This window comes from Pelophylax lessonae (assembly GCF_965119305.1).
Source record: "Pelophylax lessonae genome assembly, chromosome: 4".
NCBI classification, from domain to species: Eukaryota; Metazoa; Chordata; class Amphibia; order Anura; family Ranidae; genus Pelophylax; species Pelophylax lessonae.
In genome coordinates this window covers 426,548,036-426,570,422 of record NC_138771.1, presented here as the reverse complement: position 1 = coordinate 426,570,422, position 22,387 = coordinate 426,548,036, and the positions used below count along the sequence as shown (strand labels likewise).

The 22,387-nt window shown below is 44.3% G+C and overlaps 1 protein-coding gene across 1 annotated transcript in view; it reads right to left on the bottom strand.

Moving 5' to 3' along the window:
• The window catches only part of ZMAT2 (zinc finger matrin-type 2), a 94,098-nt gene extending 81,263 nt beyond the window's left edge, over positions 1-12,835 (bottom strand). Inside the window, exons 1-3 of the mRNA XM_082254107.1 lie at positions 12,739-12,835; positions 7,177-7,270; positions 4,580-4,706 (exon numbers count right to left, since the gene is read on the bottom strand). Of these exons, the coding sequence (XP_082110233.1) occupies positions 4,580-4,706; positions 7,177-7,270; positions 12,739-12,756 (239 nt within the window). The 5' untranslated portion in view covers positions 12,757-12,835. The remainder of the gene's footprint in view (positions 1-4,579; positions 4,707-7,176; positions 7,271-12,738) is intronic.
• Positions 12,836-22,387: the final 9,552 nt, after the last annotated feature.

The following is a 22,387-nucleotide window of genomic DNA, read 5'->3' as shown; positions in this document are numbered from 1 at the left end:
TGTGTGGATGCCCCCCTAATGGTTTGTATACAAATACATAATTTTGAAAAATTTAGTACAGGAACAGGTTAATGCCTGGGTTCTTACTGTCTAGTTCTAGGACCTCTATGAAAAACAATTAGGTTTTGCACCGCATGTACAGAGAAATATTGAAAAGTGAAAAGGCTTACAAACTTAGGGGCACCCCTGTAGCTTTGAAAGGTTGCAAGTTATGACAGAATCACTTCAGAACATTGCACCCCATTGCTAGATAAAAAAAAAAAAAAAAAGGTACTCAGTAGTTGGTATGGCCCCCACATGCTTTGAAGGCCTGACAATTTTGGGGCATGCTACCAACGAGACGACGAATGGTGTCCTGGGGTATTTCCTCCCAGATCTGGACCAGGGCATCATTGAGCTCCTGAACAGACTGAGGTGCAACCTTACGACAGTGGATGGACTAAAACATGTCCCAGAGGTTCTATTGGATTTAGGTCAGGCGAGCGTGGGGGCCATTAAATGGTATCAATTCCTTCATCCTCCAGGAACTGGCGGAATACTCATACCACGAGGATGGGCATTGTGCCCCAGGAGGAACCCAGGACCACAGCAGTGTAAGGTCTGGCAATGGGTCCAAGGATTTCTTCCCGATATCCAATGGTAGTCAGGGTGCCATTGTCTAGCCTGTAGAGGTCTGTATGTCCCTCCATGGATATGCCCCCCTAGACCATCACTGAACCACCACCAAACTGGCCATGCTGAACAATGTTACAGGCAGCATAACGTTCTCCATGGCTTCTCCAGACCCTTTGACATGTGCTCAGGGTGAACCTGCTCTCATTTGTGACACGCACAGCGTGCCAATGTCAGACCTGTCAATTCCCGTGTTCAATGGCAAATGCCAAATCGAGCTCCACGGTGCCGGGCAATGAACACAGGGCTCACTAGAGGATGTCAGGCCACCATTCTGAAGTCTGTTTCTGATTGTTTGGTCAGAGACATTCACCCCAATGGCCTGCTGGAGGTCATTTTGTAGGGCTCTGGCAGTGCTTATCCTATTCCTCCTTGCACAAAGGAGCAGATACCGGTCCAGGTAATAAGTTAAGTTAAACACATTGGACTAGGTGGGACTTTATGTGAGACCCAAGCTGGTGTTGCCCGGCGTCTCCATCCCTATAACGGAATTATTTCCGATTTTAGGTGCTGAAAGCGGTATCATTTTGCACGGAAATCTGATCTGTACATTTTAAAACTCACTTTCCCCTGCGATCCCCCACTGTCCTCCTGCTATGTGCTCTGCCGATGCCGGCACCTGTCTTCCGGTTCCCTTCCCTGTGAGCGTTGCGACGCGGGGGGGGGGGGGGGGGGGGGGGTCGGCAAATATCAAAAACGTAAATACACTAAAATGACATCATATAAAGTTGTGATCCAAAAACGGATTACACTGTATCATGCCATTTCACCACAGGATTTCACTTGGTGACTTTTCCAGTTCTTGGTGCCTGGAAAATTGAGAACGACCATGGCGTCCAAAAAGCTTTCTTTTGCGCAAAATCGCTTTTAGACGAACTGGAAAACAGAGACAGTGAAACTTACTTGAGGAACCGAGCGATAGCGATTTGTGGGAAAATTCGTCATCCGGTATGGAAAGTGACGATTCTGATGTCTCTCTGGCACATAGCTCCGTTGGAAATTGTGAAGAATCATTTGATATACTTCCCAAATTCCACAAGCTATGTGCCAGAAAGAGACATCAGAATCGTCACTTTCCGTACCCAATGATGAATTTTTCCCACAAATCGATAAATCGCTCAGTTCAAGTAACTCCGTTCGCTGTTGCCGTTTTCCAGTTAGTCTAAAAAGCAATTTTTTTTTTTTTTGCGCAAAAAGGAGGTTTTTGAATGCCATGGTCGTTCAAAATTTTCCAGGCACAAAGCACTGGAAAAGTATCCAGTTGAAATCCTGTGGTGAAATGGCATGATACAGTGTTATCCGTTAGGATCACAGCTTTGTATCATGTCATTTAGTGTATTTACACTTTTGAATTTGCCGTCGCAACGCTCACAGGGAAGGGAACCGGAAGGCAAGTGCCAACAATCGGCTGTGCACAGAGCGGGGAGAGAAAGCGCAAAGACGCCAGGGAGGACGGTGGGGGAAATCGCAGGGAAGGGGAGTAACATTGTGGGGTAATCCCAAGTGTGGCTCGGGGTTTACCCCACAAATCGGGGAAATCAAGCGTCCGTCACATCACTGGAAACATGTTCCAGGCCCACTCTTCTCTGCAAAATGGTTTAAATTCAGCCACATTGGAGGGTTTGAGAATGAATGGCCTTTTAAGGTCATGCATGCTACAGCATCTCAACCGGATTTAAGTCCAGGCTTTGACTAGGTCACTTCAAAATCTTAAAATTTTGGATTTTAAATTTGAAACCATTTAGAGGTGGGTTTCAGATTATCATCCTGTTGCAAAACACAGGTGCTCCTTCAGGATTTTCTGGTAGAGTGCAGAATTTATGGTTCCATCACCTATGGCAAGTCATCCAGGTCCCGAATCAGCAAAGCAGCCCCAGACCACCACCACGTTTGACTGTTGATACGATGTTCTTTTTATGAAATGCTGTGTGTTAGTTTCATGCCAGATGTATGGGACGCACACCTTCCAAAAAGTTAAACTTTTGTCTCATCAGTCCACAGATTATTTGCCCAAAGTCTTGGGGATAATATAGTTTTTTTTTTTTTTTTGAGAATATGGGAGGAGCCTTTGCGTTTTTTGGTCAGCAGTTGCTTTCACTTTGGAATTCTTCCATGGATGCCATTTTTGCCCTGTCTCTTATTGTTGAATAATGAACACTGACCTTAACTTATGCTAGTGAGGCATGCAGTTCTTTAGCTGTTCTGTTTTTTTTTTTTTTTAATGACCTCTTGGATGAGTCATCATGCTCTTGGAGTAATTTTGGTAGGACAGCCACTCCTGGGAAGGATCACCAATGGCTTTCACTGTGGTTCGCTGGAGTCCCAACGCCTTAGAAATGGCTTTCTAACCCCTTCCAAGCTGATACATGTCAATTACTTGGAAAAGGTCAATTACTTTGTGCTTGAATTTCACGGTAAGAGGTATTGCTTTTTTGAGATCTTTAAGTGTGCTTCACTTGGTCAGACAGCTTCTGTTTGAGTAATTTCTTGATTCAACAGGTCTGGCAGTAATCAGGCCTGCGTGTGGCAAGTGAAATTTAACTTGACTTTCCAAAAAATGTAGTTAACAGTTCATTCATGATTTAGCAAGGGAGGGGGGTGCAATTACTTTTTTACATAGGGCCAGGCAGATTTGGCACAGCTTTTTTTCCTCTTAATGAAGGTCACTTAAAAACTGCATTTTCTATTTACTTTATTTGTTTGACTATCATTTAGGTGTGACATATGCAAAAGAAAAAAAAAAAAAAAAAAAAAAAAATCACAGCAATGTAGTACAGTAAAATACCACAAGCCAGGACCAGAAATACTAGGGATTATAAAAGATGCAAATTAAAACGGACAGCTACTACATAGACATAATTGGTAAGACAGAATAGATAAAAAGGACCTGGGCTGTAACTAGTAAATGTTCTTTACATTCCAATGTAAAGCCTTCCACAATTGCTGCTGCCACTGTCAAACACAGATTCTTATATTCCATGGTCACAAGGAAAGCAGGACTCTTGTGCTGACTGGCATGTTACTACTAGAATTTTGGGACTGTCTGGTACAAGATTACAGAATTTCACTGCAAAATATCTTGCAAGCCGCAATCACTATTTAATTGGGCAGGCAAACCCTTGAAATGATTGCTGCATTTGTGAAGCCAATAGTTGTCAAGCAGAATTACAGTTTCTCAAAAGTGAGATACTGTATGTATATCCTGTCATTTATACGCACAAATCTTATCAGTTACATAATAATTGTCTAAACAATTAAAAATGTCTCCCAACAAATCAGTCCTAAACTGATAAGTTACAAACACAAATCTTTTTACAGTCTCTTTAGATTTACCTAAAAGGCCTTGGCATACACAGTTGTTATCAAAAAAAGAACACTGCACAATATAATTCTACGGTTTGTGGCAAGCTTCAGAATTGTAGGTGATTAAATCCTGCCCAAAATGCTTTGTTCTCTCAAAAGCGCTCAAAATTTAAAATCATATATTGTGAATATGCACTGCTTGTATCACACATTTCACAGAGGCTGCCATCTGAGCTTCAGAGGTGCTGAAGGTAGTAGTTTCAGGAGGTGGGGTCATTATAGGAATCACTGCTTGCAAGCAGCAAGGTACCATTGGATAGGGAGAGCTCAGCAATTGAATGTAAACCAAATAAATGAACAGAGAAGTTGCAAAGCATGCAGGGAATCCAGGAGTTGCGTAAAGAGATGGCCAACAGACTAGAAGCAATCATAGCATGAAAGGAGATTATTCAAGCAAGCTTATATAAAACAAAAAAAAAAAAAATGCAGATTTTTTAAAATGAACGTGATGCTGGACTATGGATCTCTTAATTCTTTAAGTTTATAAACATTCTATTGGAAAAAAAAAAAAAAAGAAAAAGCGTGCATATAACAGCATTCTTACCCGCCCATCTCAGATTGCGGAGTGGTCTTTGTAATAACAATGGTTTTCCCCAGCTTGGACTCCAGATCAACTTTGTAGTCTCTATGCCTGAGTAATTCTCTCTTAACTGGAGGCTGTAGTGGTTTTCCTATAAATAAAGATATGTATTAGAAGATACGTAGCACCTCTCTCCGTTTAGTAAAATGCATGGAGGCCATTTGTAAATGCATCAAGGCTAAAATATTACATTTCACAATGTGCATATTTAAACAGACTCATATTTTGAAATGGGTTTGTTCAAGAATTAAGCTTGGTTCAAACTGCTACGATGGCAAAGTTGTGCGACTCCCTTCTGTCTTGATCCGACTTGAATACCATTTAGGAGCCTGTACAAGGGCTGAAATCGCACCCAAATCAGACCAAAGTAGTGCAGAAACCTTTTCTAAGGTCAGACCGACTTGTGTAGCATCAGTTAAGATGGCTCTCAGAGGGAAACATTGAATTTGTCATGCAACTTGCGGTCTCACAAGTCGGACCCCATGTCGCAGCAGTGTGAAATGAGCCTTAGGCTACATTCACCCTGCTGATTATGGCAAGTATCAAGAGTCCGGTGACAACTTTGAGCAGGTAGGTGTGGCCGCTGGCCCCATTCACTAAAATGAAAGGCTGCCGGCGGCCGCAGCCATTTGTGCTTCTCTGCACAGCTAGTGATTATCTGTGGTGATCGCAGTGGGACGCGCACAAAGTGTGCCCGTCAACAACCTGTCAGTAAATGGGACCGGCAGCTGCACCTACCTGCTGAGAGCCGTGGCAGGAATTTGATTCCCGACACTACTTTTGCTATGGTCCTAATCGCCAGCATTAAAGTTGATTTTGAGGTTTGTCATTGCATAGCAAGAGGAAGTTCCTTATTTTCCTTTCAAAGACACACAGGAGGATAGAGATAGAAAGAGAGTCTTCACAGTGGTCCATCGCGTTTCCGTTGCGGTGTAAGGAATACGTTTTTCTTCAGCTTTTACGCAAAAGCGCTTCAAAAATTATTAAAGAGTTGATTATAATACAATTAAATATAAAAAAATGACTGTCCAATTTGGTTAAGTGCATCCTGAATTTTCGGTTTCGGTACACCACTAATTGCCTCAAATCCTTTTTCTCATTATAGGCCATCATAGTTTGTCCGTAGTGGGTCTTTAAGATGTGCACTGGTCAATGCAACAAAACCCTGTTGCCTATGGGACTGCACAGTGTGCCTAACTTTTAAAATTAAACAAAACGTAAAGTCTGTCTGACTGAATATCTGCGATTCCAACAGGATTTTAAGTGCAACGACCAATTACAACCAACAATTATTCCTATGGTGGTTAACTTCAGAAGAAATATCCATGGATTTCTATGGGTTACTTCAACCAAAGAATAAGAACTTTTTCTTTGCACTTTTTACTGAATGAGGCAGTTTAACCAACGGGGCCCTATTAACCGCTTGCCGACCGCCGCATGACTATTTACTGCGGCGGTCAGCCCCTCACAGGCAAAGCGACATAGTACTACGTCGCTAGCCTGTGAGGGTCAAGGGAGCGAGTGTGCGCCCCCGGAGGCGCGCTCCCACAGACCCCCCCCCGCACGTGTGACCGGCGGACCCGATGTCCGCCGGTCACTCGCGATTGTCCGGTGCAGAGGGAGAAAGGCAGGCGGCTAATGTAAACAAGCCGCCTGTCATTCTCCCCTGTGTAAATATAGTGATCATACGGTTCTACTATGTAGGACCGTTGATCACTGTTCCTACACCTCAAGCCACAGCCAATCACAGTTAGAATCACGCCCCTAGGGACACACATAACCCCTCCCTCTCAAAAAAAAGATAACCCCTTCACTGCCAGTGTAATTTTACAGTAACAGTGCATATTTATAGCACTGATTACTGTAGAAATGTCACTGGTAACCCCAAAAGTGTCAAAAATGTCAGTCAAGGGTCCGATCTGTCCGCCGCAATGTCGCAGTACCGCAAAAAAAATCGCAGATCGCCGCCATTACGCGTTTAAAAAAAAAAAAAAGACAAAAAAACTTTCCCTTTGTTAGTAAACGCGATAACTTTTGCGCAAACCAATCAAAATACGCTTTTTGCGATTTTTTTTTACCAAACATATGTAGCATAAAACAATTTTTTTTGGGGGGGGAATTTCATATAAAAAAAAAAAAAAAATAATGTGAAAAATAGTTATTTTTTGCAAAATTGACGCCCTTTTTTTGTTTACAGCGCAAAAAAGGGGTTGGTGCACATTATCTTTTGTCACCATGGTGTCCCGCTGCCTCAAATTAAAGTAGGACTAAATTCGCCCCAACAGCCAAGAAAGTAGCCATCCTAGCCTTTGTTTGATCTGCAGTTGCAATGGTGCAGCACCTGTGATCAGTTATTAAACAAGTTATTTGATGGCTTAACACTCTGGTTGAGAAAAAACGCAGCTGTGACAGTTATCCTTCACGGTATGCCTTGAATTTGACTGTTTTTGGAATGGCTAAATTAATTCGTTTAGTTCCACTTTAAGTGATACAACAGGCAAATGGTTACTTTTCTGACATGTCTACCACAACAACATCCAATTTGTAAGCAAAATACAAACCATCTTTCTTTTCTCGCTCTTCAAGGATTCTTTTCTGGGCAAGTTTCTCATATTCATCTTTGTCCCACTTTCGACGGAAATCAGCATTTTTGGACTGTAAAAGAAAAAAAAAAAAAAAAAGTTAAAAAATGACGAAATATAAAAACTTTAATAAAGAATCCATACTAAGAAAAAAAAAAAAAGGAACTATAGGCATACAAATAAATGCAAAACAGGTTTGTTTTTTCTCCTGCCAAGCAATATGTAATTTTTGACCAGCCTTATGATTGAAACATTCAGGATTATCTCTTCATTGCTTCCTGGGTCACCTCACTGCCTTCACCTGGACAGAGATGAAGGTTCTCATTCACTGTCCAATCAGCAAGCAGCGATAGAACATAAAATGAATTTCTGAATAAAAGAAATACCACAAGTGGCATCAATTGTGGAGAACTACAGGGAATTTGTCCCTGATAGCCAAGCCACTGAGCCAAAAAGTGAATGGCACTGGTGTCATCCAGATTGAAGTCAGTCAAAGGCAATAGATTGAACGGAAAGTTTGAGAGGAGACTTAAGCACAGTAGCGTGATAAAATCAGGTAAACAAAAACACTGAGAGGGCATCCCCGAGTCACAAGGGATATTTAAAGGCTCATTCAGGATGGGCAATCTGGAGTAGATAGGCTGCTACATTCAGGAGGTGGCCAAGCGCTGCCTCTGGACATAGCAATGCTATGGCATTAACAAAAACTGCCTGAAAAGCTGCGGCCAGTTTGTGTGCAACCAAAAATGTTATTCCTGGATACAAAATGTGCCCAGGGCCAGTTAAGACTCCCTAATCAAATGTAACCGCCTGTCAGGAAGCGGCAGCTGCCCACACATGCCCACCGCCAAGAATTTGACTTTTCTGGTCAGATTGCCTGCATCTGAACGAGCCCTAAAAAGGTCAGGCTCAATTTGGGATTTTAAAGAGACAGTCACCTTGCCCATTGAGGCTCAAGTGACATAAAATCCCTTCCTCACTCACTGATACTCCCCTTGCCAACACTTTTCTGACAGCAATACCCAAGGCTTCTGGGTAAGCAGAAGCATGTAACCTCATCCCATGAGACAGTGCAGAGGTCCAACACTGTCACACAAAAGAGGGAGTAATGTCACTGCCACACCTAGCATTTGACACCAGTCATCACCAGGAGGAAGAACTGACTAGAGAGATCAGGCAAAGTGAGCATCAGCATGTTAGGAAGAACCCTATAAAATATACTGTTGTTTTTCCCTGAACGAGGAAGGCAACAGTCTCCTTAGGGAAAGTTAGCTGACTGCCACTAGTGAGAAATCACCAGCAGGCAGAGTGCTTTCCCACTTGCTTCTATGGAATCGCACACTCACTTACCCGAACGCTGCTGAACCTTGATTGCTAGCAATGGGAAGAGACATTTCACTGCCTGAGTCTGAAAGGGAGCGATTCCAAAGCACAGGCAGGCAGTTTCTTAGTGATTCTGCTGCTGGTGAATTGTCACTAGCAGCAGAATCATCCAAGTGACATCAGTAACTTTGTAGCAGAAATGGGTCATACTTAACTGCTGTTTTGCACGGAGCAGCCCCAATCCTCCTCTTCTCGGGTCCCCTCCGACACTCCCGGCTCCTTCCCCCTAATTCCCCACCAGGCAATTCTGGTTCCTCCCTCCTGCTGATTGCCCCCATAGTAGGGGGTTTATGTGCAAGCTTGATCGAGCCCCATGCTGTGTGTCCATTGACAGACAGTGAAGCTTGGCTCCACCCCCTGCTCCCTCCTCAATGATGAGAGAGCGACTGCTCTCTGGCACAGCGGTGGATTGGTTTTAGGCTCAGGTAAGTTTACAGGGGGGAGAAAGAAGCTGGAACTGCACTCGTTTTGTTTTTATACCTTAAAGCACAGAATGTATTCTGCCTTTAGAAGCACTTGATTTTCTTTGGCAATTTGTAGCTGGTTAAAAATGTTGCTTCAGTAGTTGACTATAATGCAGCAACAAAGGAATCGTGGGTAACGATCGCTCACAGCTACAGGATAACATAAGTAGCTTCTAAAGCTGGGGGTTCTGTAGATATCCATAAAAAAAAAAAAAAACAAAAAAAAAAAAAAGTTAAAATGCAATCTTTCAAATCAATACAAGCGAACCTCTCAACGAGTGTAAATTATTTACATCTAGCAACCAAAGCCCCAAGTAGAGTAGTTTTGTAGCCACTCATTGCTCTTAAAGTGGAAGTAAAGTCTTACTTTTTACTTGTACCTACAGGTAAGCCTTACTGTAGGTACAAGTACTGTGAATATCTCATAAACTTGCACTGTTTAGGAGATATTCAGAGTGCATGTAGCCAATGACGTCAACAGCGCATGCGCTCTGAAGATCAAGCTTACCATGCTGGACATTCAGAGCCTGTGCCATAAACAACAGCATGCACAAGAGTGACGTTACTGCAGCTCCAGCCATTCACAGAACCTGTGAACCCAGACTAAACACGGGGGGGGGGGGGGGGGGGGGCGTTGTAAATATGTCAGCTGTTTTTAGCAGTGAGCAGGAACCACTGGAGGGCTTCTTTGGAAGGTAAGCATTTCAAAATGAGCTAGTATGCATCGCAACCTTGGTCTTACAGGTTTTTTTTTCCCACAGGATTTACAACAGCTTTAAAATCAACAAACACAAAATTACGGCAGGCCATAGATGGTGTGAATAAAATTTCCTACAAACACAGGCACTTGGAGCAGTCACTGTCGGGAGAACCAAATAAATTAATCGCTAGCGGCTATAGCTGCTGGCAGTAATCAAATGCCGAAAAGTCCAACAGGCTGGTTGTATCCAAGCTGATCGCTGGATTGACTTGGGTCATAGATTGTTCAATCCTGGCCAGCTCCTGCTGAACCAGCCAAAATTCAAACCATCTATGGCCGGCTTAGGTTCTTTAACCACCGCGGGTACACATACATACGGCCTGACAGATGTGCTAGGAGCAAGCTGCACAGTGCACCCCCAGGACAGCAATTTTGCTCTTCTCAGTAGTTCTTATTTAAGCTAAAGTGCAGCCAAATAACAAATAGAAAGACCAGCAACAAGGGACATTACAGTTAGTATGTGTCCTTGGTGTTGACTGTTCTTTTAGAAGTCCACTCCATCCTGAAAGCTTCAGAATTTTTTTGGTTTCATACCTTTTAAGTAAGCGAAAAAACACACACACACCTGGGATAAATCATACTTACATCATGCACTCAATAATAAAACCAGAAAGGCACATGTGGCAGTCATCAGAGAGCTTGGCTTCCCTTCCTGGTTCTTAAGCTGGCCATACAATTCCTAAAAAATCGTTAAAACTCATTTTCGAAAAACGAAAAATCAGCTGTGAGAGCAGACGATCGTGCCATCATTTAATGACTGAATATCGAATGATAATTCGTTCAATGGACATAAATGAATCCGTTTTGCATTCATTTTGTCACATATGCCTAGCGCAAACAGTTGGGGCGAGAAACACATTAAAGCGGAGTTCCACCCGAAATTTACACTTGCCTCCATCTTCTCGCTCCCGGTCACCTGAAAAACAAATGGATAATCGCAATTTTTTTTTTTTTTTTATTACTTACCTTTTAGAGAAAATATACTCACCTTACTTCCTTCTTCCTCCCCTCGGCGGCCACGGCGATTCGTCACTTCCTGGCTTTTGCAATGATTCCTGGGAGCTGAACGTCATCGCTCCCAGGAATCATTGCGCCTGCACCGGCCCCGACGTCAGTTCCGGGGCGCGCGCGTCATTCCCTTCTAAGCAGCTTCTGGGCATGATTCCTGGGACCGAAGAAGAAGGAAGAGGACGCGGAAGAGGATCGCGCTGGCTTCAAGCTGCCCACACCTGAGATGGCAGGGCTGGACAATACATTTTTAAGGTAAGTATTTCTCCTGAAAGGTAAGTGCAACCCGGGACAGTTCAGAGGCTTATCCATTGTGGAATGTGCTAGCCCTGACTGTCCCGGGGGTATTTTTATAAAAAAAAAAAAAAAAATGTATAACCAGGGTGGAACTCCGCTTTAACCTTTCAAGTGACCATTTGTTCGGCAGAAATTTTCAAACTGTTCCTTCGATTTTTTTGGCTCTGAAAATTTAAAACCGATTTTCTATTTGTGCCCATTAAAGCGGAGTTCCGGCCTCAAAAATCGCTTTTGGGCCATCCGCTTGCTCTAGGTCACCTGAAAAACAAATGGATAATTACGATTTTTTTTTTTTGCTTACTTACCTTGTTATTGAAGAAAATATACTCACCTTTCTTCCACTTCCTCCCTCAGCGGCCGCGGCCCGCGCCATCACTTCCTCTTTGCATTAATTCCTGGGAGCTGAACGTCATCGCTCCCAGGAATCAACGCGCCTGCACCGGCCCCGCTCATCACTTCCAGTGCGGCGCCTCATTCCCTGCTAAACAGCTTCTAGGCATGCCCAGAATCTGTGGAGGGATGACACGCCCGCACCGGAAGTGACGAGCGGGGCCGATGCAGGCGCATTCTGGGAGAAGAGGACATGGAAGAGGACACAGAAGAGGACGCGCTGGCTTCAGCTGCCCACACCCGAGATGGCAGCGCTGGAGAAGAAATTTTCAAGGTAAGTATTTCTTCTAAAAGGTAAGCGTGACCCGGGACAGTACAGACGCCATCCATCATGGAATGTACTAGCCCTGACTGTCCCAGGGGTATTTTTATCTAAATTTCACATCCGAGGCCGGAACTCCGCTTTAACTGGACACAAAAAAAAAAAAAAAAAAAAAAAAAAAAAGGGGACCAAATGACAGATTTTCAAACGATTTTTCCGCTGTGTATGGCCAGCATTAGTCACGCTTGAGGAGTTTTCACGTGTATTTTTTTTTTTTTGCACACTTTCCAGATTTGCACATTTTTGTTTTAGCCAGCGGAGATCTGGTAACCAAAGACAGTTGTAGGTATATTTTTCAGATGATTGGGGAAAAATAAAAATACACGACCACAGCTTAAAGAAGCTCCTGTACCTTTTCAGAATGTTGAGTGACAGCACAACGCTCATACGTGAACAGGCACAGGAGAATAACATGGAAATCTAAGCGCTGAAATGCTTCTGGACGAACGCTTCTAACTGTTCAAGTGTGAATGGGGACTTCTAGCTGGTCCCCTGATGACGTGCCTTGGCAAATGTGCGTCATCGAGGGGCCGCTTCAGGAACCAGGAAAAGACAGTCAACGGCGTAAAAAGAGAAAACGTCAGCATGGGAAACAACGCCTGATTCGCGAAGCGTCCAACCATGTTAATTGTAAGGCAGCAAACAAAGTAAGAGGGGGTTAAAAATAAACAAACAGGGTGTGAAGTTCATCTTTAACCCTTCCTTAATCTATCCAAAGCTAAAGAAAAGTTACACTTGAATACTGCCTCTATTTGAATGGTGCATAGGAAGGAAAACAGCGCATTATGGACTTGTAGCCAACCACTAGTCTATGGAGTCGCTCTGTAGAAATGTCAGTACATATTAAAGCTTTGCTTTTTTATCGCCAATTCATTCCATAAACATATAACCAATATCAATCCCCAGAAGCTCCTTACCCCACTTCCCGACGCCATCTTTTCCCTTGCCTTGAAGCCAACTGTCGCACTAGATGATGTAATGCGGGGAATGCTCCGCCCTCGTCGCCGTGAGGACGATATCTCCGCCCCGCTATACAAGGCAATTAGCCCCGCCCCCGGCATACAAGGGCATTCGCTTGGCGCTTTTGCATTGCTGGAAATGTGTATGAACGGAAACTGCTCAAATTACACCAATAAACCTCGAGTAACATCCGCATAGCACAGAGGATTAATATAGTACATAAATGATGATAATATGTTCGGAATTGTGTGCTACTTCGTGAGCACTAGAGGGTGTACTAGGTTTTAGTTCCGCCATCTTTGATGTGGGCAATGTGCCGTTTGTTTAGCTAAAAGCTGAAGAAATATTGTAAATGAACGATTTAGGAGTGTAGTGTGCATGTGTGTGCAGTATAGAGTTATATAGCCCCGGTGGTTCCTATGGGATGTCCTTAGTTGGTAGTAGTTCATTCATGTCTGATGGGACAGGAGAACTAGAAGATCTACTTCCTTCAGAGGTGAGACAATCACATGGACTGCAGGCAGCACTACAGGAAATCTCAGGGATAGGGTATATGCTTTATAGGGCAATTGTTTTAGTCTGATGGAATATCTTACAATGATAATGATTTAAGATGGAATACGAAATAGTGAACATGTAGACTTACTGAACATATCACTCCAAACACTGCAAGGCCATGAGCTGAAGAGTTTGTATTATCTAGCAGGTCTTCACAGCCTTTGAAGGCAACCCTTGTATGTCTGTTTCTGGCCATTACATTATAGGTAAGTTATTCTTTCAGTATTATAGATGCCTATATTTTGCCTTTTTTCGTTCCTTTTTTACCTCCTTTTCCGCATGCTTATAATAGAAAGTATAAAACCTAAAGGCCCTTTTCATGCAGGGCCGCTCTGCTCTGTTCAGCAGGGGACCTATGAATAGAACCAATGCTGAATCAGTGCTAGGGTTGCCACCTCATCCCTTTAAACCCGAACACATATTGCATACATGGGCATCCGCAGGTAGGGGCAAATGCCCCCCCCCCCCCCCGGAATCTCAACTTCCCCTTTCAAGTGGTTGTTAAGCCACTTTATATCATTCTGGTCTCTTTAATAATCCTGTGTGTCTGTGTTTTTTAAAAATTAGCCATTCTTTACCATTTTTCAAAGGGCCGAGTGACACTCATGTGACCCGTCGGCTCTCTCCTCTCCCATCTGACAGCTGCCTGCAGCGGGCGGTGCTGAGGAATCCCTAATTGATGTTAGTTGGGAGGAGGAGAGAGGTGGCGTGTCACGTGAGTGGCGAGTGGCACCCTGAAAACAGGTAAAGAATGGCTTATTTTTATAAAACACATACACAGGGGCACACAGGATTATTAAACAGACTGTAGACAGGATATGAAACTTTAAACGAAACTACAGCAGCAGAAGGAGAGGGAAGGGGGCACTGACACCGGAGCAGACAGGCAGGGAGAGAGGACAGGAGGGCTGCGGATGACGGAGGCACGTAAACTGACCACAGTGTCAGGGTTCAGCCACCATTGTATACCGTGGTCAGTTTACAGAGGGGAGCACATAGCCAGGCAGGATCAGTCATGTATTTTAGGTGATAGAAGGGGCCAAATTACACAGCAAAGTACTGTGCTGTATAACATGCTTTAAGGGAACAGGATCAATTTTTTTTTTTTTAGGTTAACAAATGCTTTAAAAATAAATGCTGCTGTTTGCTCTTTAAAAATAAATATTCAAAATAAGTATAATGACTAAGCCCCTCCCCTTGATGACATTCAAGGGGAAACTCGTTTCTTTGGGGAAACCGATATTGACACAACAGATGTCATGTCGGGCTGTGTTCTTCTACCTCCTACCACCACTGTGAGTCCCGACTCTGCCAAATCCACACTGTCAGTGTCTTCTGCATTCCACCCAGAGAAATATCGCAATATATATAGTTGAAAACCAAATATCGCAATGTACTTTTTTTCCCAATATCGTGCAGCCCTAGCGGACGCCCATGATTACATATTGCCGACTGCCCATATACATTTACTGCAGGGTGGAGGCTCCTCTGCTCAGAATACAGGTACTGCCAGGTCTGAAGCGTGCATGTGTGCCGACTGTGACCCTCTTCCGCTGTGATTGGACACTGCGGGAGCCAATCAGCGGGTCTGGCGAACCTGCTGATCGTTCGAGGCACAGGCAGAACAGTGATCTGCCTATGTAAACAAGGCAGATCGCCTTTTTGTGACAAAAGAAGGCAGTGACCTTATGTTTCTGCTAACAGGAACACAGATCTCTGCCTTCCCACAGTACAAGCACTCCCCACACAGTTAGCAAGCACTCCCTAGGAACACATTTAACACTTTGATAGCCCCTGATGTTAACCCCTTCCCAGCCAGTGTCATTAGTACAGTGACCGTGCATATTTTTAGCACCGATCACTGTAATGTTATGTCACTGGTCCCCAAAAAGGTGCCAGGTAGGTGTCCGATTTTTCCACCGCAAGTCGCTGATCGACGCCATTAGTAGTAAAAAAAAATTTGTTTGTAGATGCTATAACCTTTACGCAAGCCTATCAATGTACGCTTATTGGGATTTTTTTTTTACCAAAAATATGTAGCAGAGTACATTCTGGCCTAAATTGATGAATAAATTGGATTTTTTTAAATTTTATTTTCCAATATGTTTAAAAGCAGGAAGTAAAAAATATTTTATTTTTTATTTTTTTTTAAATTGCCTGTTTTTTTTGGTTTATAGAGCAAAAAATAAAAACTGCGGAGGTAATCAGATACCACCAAAAGAAAGCTCTATTTGTGGGGGAAAATGGTCATACATTTTATTTGGGTACAGCATCGCACGACTGTGCAATTCTCAGTTAAAGTAATGCAGTGTCGTCTCGCAAAAAATGGCCTGGTCATGAAGGGGGGTAAACTTTCCGGAGGGCAAGTGGTTAAATACACATGTTGTGGGGCTAATTTAATGCAGATAAGGCACTAAGTGAATTTAAAGCGGAGCTCCACCCAAAACGTGAAGTTCAAATTTTTTTTTTTTTTTTTTAATTCTGTTTATTAAATTTATATTTGACATAACAAACAAGAAGCGACAAACCACCATGAAAATTGCCACACAGGGCTGTTAACATCCTAGAAAATCAAAAACCTGTTATTCTAACAGTACTAAGGCCCCCTTTACACTTGTGCAACCTAAACGTCACGTGACTTTGCCGGAACTTTGACTGGACTTGAAGCAATGCCTGTGTGATCTTGAGGTCTATGGACCTCAAGTCGCATTAAAGTTGGACCAACCTAATGCAGGGACTGTATAAAAACGGTACTCATTGGAAATCATGGGGTACGACATGTCATGCGACTTTGCAATCCCAAGTCGTAGGACAAGTCGCACAAGTGTGAAAGGGGCCTAAAAGTAAACCCTCCTACCCCCCCCCCCCCCCCACCCCTCCCACCCTCTAAGCTCATCTCACTTCCAACTTTGAAGCCCCTAAGGTCTGCTGCTAAGAAGTAATGCAACCACCTTCCAAAACCAGTGCTTAATAGCTGAATGAGCCCTTAGGCTATCATGGTCTAAAAGTACCATAGATAGTAAGTTCAACCATAAAAAAACGCTTTAAAAGGCTATTAAATATCAACATGCCACTCACGCCCAAGTTTCTGATCTATCTTGTATAAGAGTGTAAGCATTGCCCGAGAATTCACAATCCACACTTGAGAGGTCAACCTGTGGTGGAAGAAGAATCTATCCGGTCTTGCCAAACCTTTCGAAATTTATTTTCGCAACCTCTGGAAATATATATGCCCTTATAAAAAGGGATCATAGAGTCGACCAGGCCTTTCCAGGAGGACACAGTCGAGGGTGAAGTTCCATTTTAAGGCCTCCTCCACGGCTCCTGTTTGTAAAATGGAGCTTTTGGGGGGTTAGTGGGTAACCGTTTTTGACAAGTACCCACTCCCACTTCCGCTCTGACCGCCTTAGGCAAGCAGACGTTGTCCTTTCCCCTCTCCATCCCGAAGACTTCGGGACTAGTCACAGAGGGCAACGCATGAAGCCTCAAGTTGTCGCAGCCGGGTGCCCATAATAAAGACGCCGGCACCGCCGATGGAGGACAGGGGGAAAAAATGGCTGGGGTGAGCACACCACTGGATCGTGGGACAGGTGAGTGGCTGTTTAGTAAAAGTCGGCAGCTACAGTTTTTGTAGCTGCTGACTTTTAATTTTCACTTAAGAGACACTGGAGCTCTGCTTTAATTACCACCCTAATTCGCTAAAGAACTTGTGTGATTAATATGTGTTTTGTTTTAAAGGAGTAAAGTGGAAACCCTAATCGGTGCTGAACTGGACGATGTCAGTTTCCTGACATCTGTGCCCATTCAGTGATGTGTCTGCATTTACACAGCGAACCAGGAGGCCCGTGATGGCGCTATGGGCATACGGATATAAATGGGCTTGTGTCCATGTACATCAAGCTACCTCTGATCTGTCATGTTTAGGTCTGGAAAAGCAGAAAAGCATGCACTCAAGTCCATTTACATCAGCCTTTCCATACCCCACAAGGAGCTTCCGATCAGGTCTCCCTGAAAAACTGACAAGTGGACCTGATTGGAAATGCTGTATAAAAGGGTGGTAAGTTTACTTAAAAATAAGCACACAGGACCTTCAGTTTGAAGTGCCCCTGTCCTGCTCCAATGACCTACACCCACCCTCTCAATCTTTCAGGCAGGCAGGGGTTAACAAACCTGAGGCAGGGGTCAACAAACCTGAGGGAGCAGTCATGGGCACTCATTAAAAGTTCCTGACTCTGCCTACCTCTTCTGCCCAGCTCCTCAATTCATAGAAGCTGTACTACAGTTTCTATGAATGGAGGATTGGAGGGCCTACCCTCTCCATTCATAGATCGTGTTCCATTTATAGAAGTTGTGGTATGGCTACTGTGAATGGAGCAGCTGAACGGAAAGGGTGAGAAAGAGTTTTTGTCTCTGCTCCCTCAGTTATTAACCCCCCCCCCCCACACTGAAAGATTGCAGAGGTGGGAGGATTCCAAATAAAACCCCCTCCATTTCCTTTGCAAACTTATTAGACCCATTGATGTGTTTCCTAGATTACTGTGCTTCTCTATGTAATTCAGGTAAAGACGTGCATATATGGAAGGAGCACTAGACCAAAAGATGGAGTCCACATTAATTTATTGATATTGTGTTAAAAGACAGCCAATGCGTTTCGGGGGTCAAATGAACTGCCCTTTATCAAGGCCTGAGTTAAAAATGAGATCCTTGAGTGGACTCAAATGAAGGCTTTCCTGTTTAAATATGTGCAGGGAAGCTGATTACTGGATTAGGATTCCTGGCCAGCAGTATCTGCATCAGTATTTTGTGGGTACATGGACTGTGGCATAGACGCATGGCGTATGCAGCGAATGGGCTCAGGTTCTGTTATTCATCCCTCTTTACACCTCCCCCATCCACTGTTAGGCGCAACCTAACCAAGACCACTATTTGTCATGGCGCACAATGCATGTCACAGAACTTGTTTTTCTTCTCCATCCCAGGTTCAGGTTCTCCATAATCCTAATCATTCTCACATTTTGTCATGCTGTTTTGACTTTTTCATTGTAAAGACAAGCAGATTTCTTGTTATGGATTTTATTAGCCGACAACTTTGATCATTTAATTACCTTAAATTCTCCCCTGCAATCATTAATGTAAGCGGAGTTCATCCTTATGTCTCAAAATGGAAAAAAATCCCAGTTTTTTTACCTTTTATTTTGCAGTTTTCAGGGCTGTCACATGACTTCAATCCCTCCTCCTGTTGACTTCAAGAGCAGCAAGTGGGTGTGGTTACTGAAAGCTAGTGACATCACTTCCAGGGAGGGGCACTTTTCCTGTGTAGCCAGTGGGCGTATACAGGATGGGAGGAGCTAATCATAGGTTCCCGCCCAGTGTTCTTTCATCAGGAAGGATGCTTTGTACATCCTAATTCATGAGAAAAATAAGAAATAAAAAAAAGAGCCATTCACACAGGACACGGGGTTGAGGTGCACATATATAGTATAGCTGTGCTGGGCTTAAAATGAATACTACCATAGGAGAAAGAAGCTAGACACAGGGGGAGGAGAGGGGGGACTGTCAGTGTAGCTGGAAGTGCTTGGGGGTCTCAGCTCACAGTCTACAAATGATCATAGTACAGGCAACCACACTAAAGCCCCGTACACACGTACCGATCGTCGGCTGAATGATCGGCCGTCTTTTGTCCAGGGCTGTCTTGTCGATTGAAAAGTGCTAAAGACTTCACACAAATTTTGTCGGCCAACAACAGCCGACTGCAGAAGTGATGTCATGTGATGGTTAACTTTCCATGTGTTTTTTCTTTTCTGAGCATGCCCAGTCTTGCAAATGTGCTGATTGTCGGCCGAATTCTGTACTGACTGGCGAACAATCGGCCGTTCTGGTGTCGGCGTACAAAAGTTTTAATGCTTGCACGACAGGTTCTGTTCGGCCGAAAATGCGCTGTCGGAAGCATCATACTAACAAGCCTACAATCGGCCGATCGTTCGGCAGCCGAATATTTGCGGCCGACAATCGGTACGTGTGTACGGGGCTTTAGTCTATGTTTCCTCTAGTGTGACTTGTCATGCAACTTTGGACACACAAAGTCGCATGACAAGTCACAGCCCATTGATCTCTCTCTCTCTCTCTTTCTCTCTCGTCTCTCTCTCTCTCTCTCTCTCTCGTCTCTCTCGTCTCTCTCTCTCTCTCTCTCTCTCTCTCTCTCTCGTCTCTCTCGTCTCTCCAGAGGGGTCTACATTAGGGCTAGACCAATTATCGGCAAGGGCGATATATCGGAGCCGATATGCACTTTCCCCGATGTATCGGTCTCGGAGCTGGCCGATATTTTTGTGACAACATTCTGCCATCTTAGGCCGTCTCCCTCACCCTGGACAGCCTTGTCTGGAGTCGGGACTAGTCTCGCGGGAGTGTATCACAGCCATACACCCATCCACAGCAGCCCGGTGCCAGCCAGCCACCCACATACACAGACCCTGTACCAGCCAGCCACAGGCACTGTACCAGCGAGCCAGCCAGCCACCCACAGGCCCTGCACCTACCAGCCACAGGCACTGTACTAGCCAGCCACCCACAGCCCCTGTGCCACCCACCCACCACAGGGTGCCAGCAAGCCAGCCACCCACCACAGGGTGCCAGCCAGCCACCCACCACAGGGTGCCAGCCAGTCACCCACCACAGGGTGCCAGCAAGCCAGCCATTAAGCATTAAACAAAGATTAACATGTTCAGTACCAGATTTGTGTCAAAAATTATCTTTATTTTACAAAACTTGAAATGTACAAAATATTGGCCCATATCGGCCGATACAGATACATTGTGACCAAAATATTGGTATCAGCCCTGAAAAAACCATGTCGGTCTATCCCTAGTCCACATATATGATATATACAAGGCTTCTCAGCTGCTGTAGCAGAAACCATTGGGTCTGGTGAGTTTGCATTTCACTTGATGATGGAGGTCTGCTCGTTTGGACATTACTGCTGTAATTTCTCACTGGATTGGTGGCTACTGACATGAACTGCCTTTTCTATGTAATTGGAGTTATCTGTTTGTTTTAACAAGTTTGGACTCCTTTTTACAGTCAAGAGGCTTTTTTTGTTGGTATCTCTATGAATATAGATTCTCAATTGGTTCATATTAAACATTCATGTTTTAGGCGCTGCACTTTTTTCTTAGCAGAGTACAATAGCACAACCGGAGGATTCCCGAACCACATTGAATGCTCCTTTTTTTTTTTTTATTTTTTTTTTTTATTCGACCCGCTGGTTGTACAATAAAAAATGAATCATGTAAGGCCTTCTTTACCCACTGTGCTACCCCAGTGGAATAAGCAACCTTTGCCCAAAAGTTTGGAGCGGTTCTTGTCTTCTGTGTCTCATCTCCTGATACAGCTGATGTGAAATTGGTGAGAGCAGCATAGTCTTCTCCTTTGTGCTGCAATTTGGCAAAGCAGATCATACATGTAGGGCTCTCCTCCCTCTGATGGCAACTAAGAGGAGATCTCTGGATGGATTCAGTTGTCTATAGAGTGACTTCTCTTCCTCTGGGTGGAGTCATGGTTCTGGTGTCTACTTGATCTTTGGGGCAGTCGATGGACAAACAAGTTAGTGACACCAAAATGGTATCAGCCTTTATACAGCATTGCTGTTCTGAGGCAATATTCACAGAAGACTCTGCCCTGACCAAGTTCCGCTCTGACATTCAAAAAGGACTTAAAAGAGATGTTTGGCAAAATCATTTTTTTGGCTATACTTCTCTTTTTAATCACAGGAGGACTAATGTCCTCCTGTGACTCACAGCTGATGGCAGGCTATTGCCCACTATCAGCTGATGGGGTGGAAACTTGCCAAGTTCAGGAAGAATCCTGACAATATTGTCTGGATCCACCCAGCTGCCTGATTGACAGCTGCCCTCACCTTTCATGGTGCAGATGAGAATCAGAGCCGACCATGCCCACTCTTTCCCCAGCCTGGCGCTTCAGCGTTGGAGGAGCAGAGTGGGGGGCAGTGACTAACAGTCACTGTTCTCCCCTGCCAGCAGACTGAGAATGTACTGATCAGTGGCCATGTGATTTCTTAGCTTAAAGGCCCGTACACACGTACCGATCGTCGTCATACAAACGTTCGTCTTTTCTCCCCGGGATGTCGGTGTCTGTTGAAAAGTGCAAAGACTGCCCAAGAATTTTGTCCGCCGACTACAGCCGACTGCAGAAGTGATGTCATGTAATGGTTAACTTTCCCTGTGTTTTTTCTTTTCTGAGCATGCCCAGTCTTGCAAATCTGCGGTCTGTCGGCAGAATTCTGTACTGACTGGCGAACAATCGTCCGTTCTGGTGTCGGCATACAAAAATTTTAATGTTTGCAAGAAAGACTCTTGTCCGCAGAATGTGCGCAGACAGCTGTCGGAGGCACCATACTAACAAGCGTACAATCGGCAGATCTTTCGTCCACCGACGTTTGTATGCCGACGATCGGTACGTGTGTACGGGCCTTTAGGCCTTAAAGCTGTTGTGGTTGAGCTGCAGTGTCACATGGATGCTGTGGCATGGAGGTGAATATGCATGGTTGCCATTTGTTAGTGGCTGTAAAGTCCCAAGGTTTTTTACCTTCATGCATTCTATGCATGGATTTAAAAAAACCTTCTGCGTGCAGGGGCTCCCTCATACTTACCTGAGTCCTATCTCGATCCAGAAATGTGCACGAGGGCCTCAGCTCTCCCGGGTCTCTCCCTCCTCATTGGCTGAGACAGGAGCGGTAGCCATTGGCTCCCTCTACTGTCAATCACAGCCAGTAAGCCAATAAAAGAGCGGGGTCAGGGTCGAGCCATGCTCTGTGTGTGAATGGACACAAGTGAGTTTGGGGAAGCATTTCCCACAGTCTAAAAGACTCCCGGAGAATGATTGAAGTCAGTAGACAAAGAGTTAAGGAAGTTAGCCTAGGCCCTAGGGTTTAGAAAGGTGAAGGGGACATTTGGGAATAGTGAACACACCCCAATCAAAATAGTCAGACATCCCTCCTGCAAACAGAAAAGTAAGATGTAGGGATGCACCGAA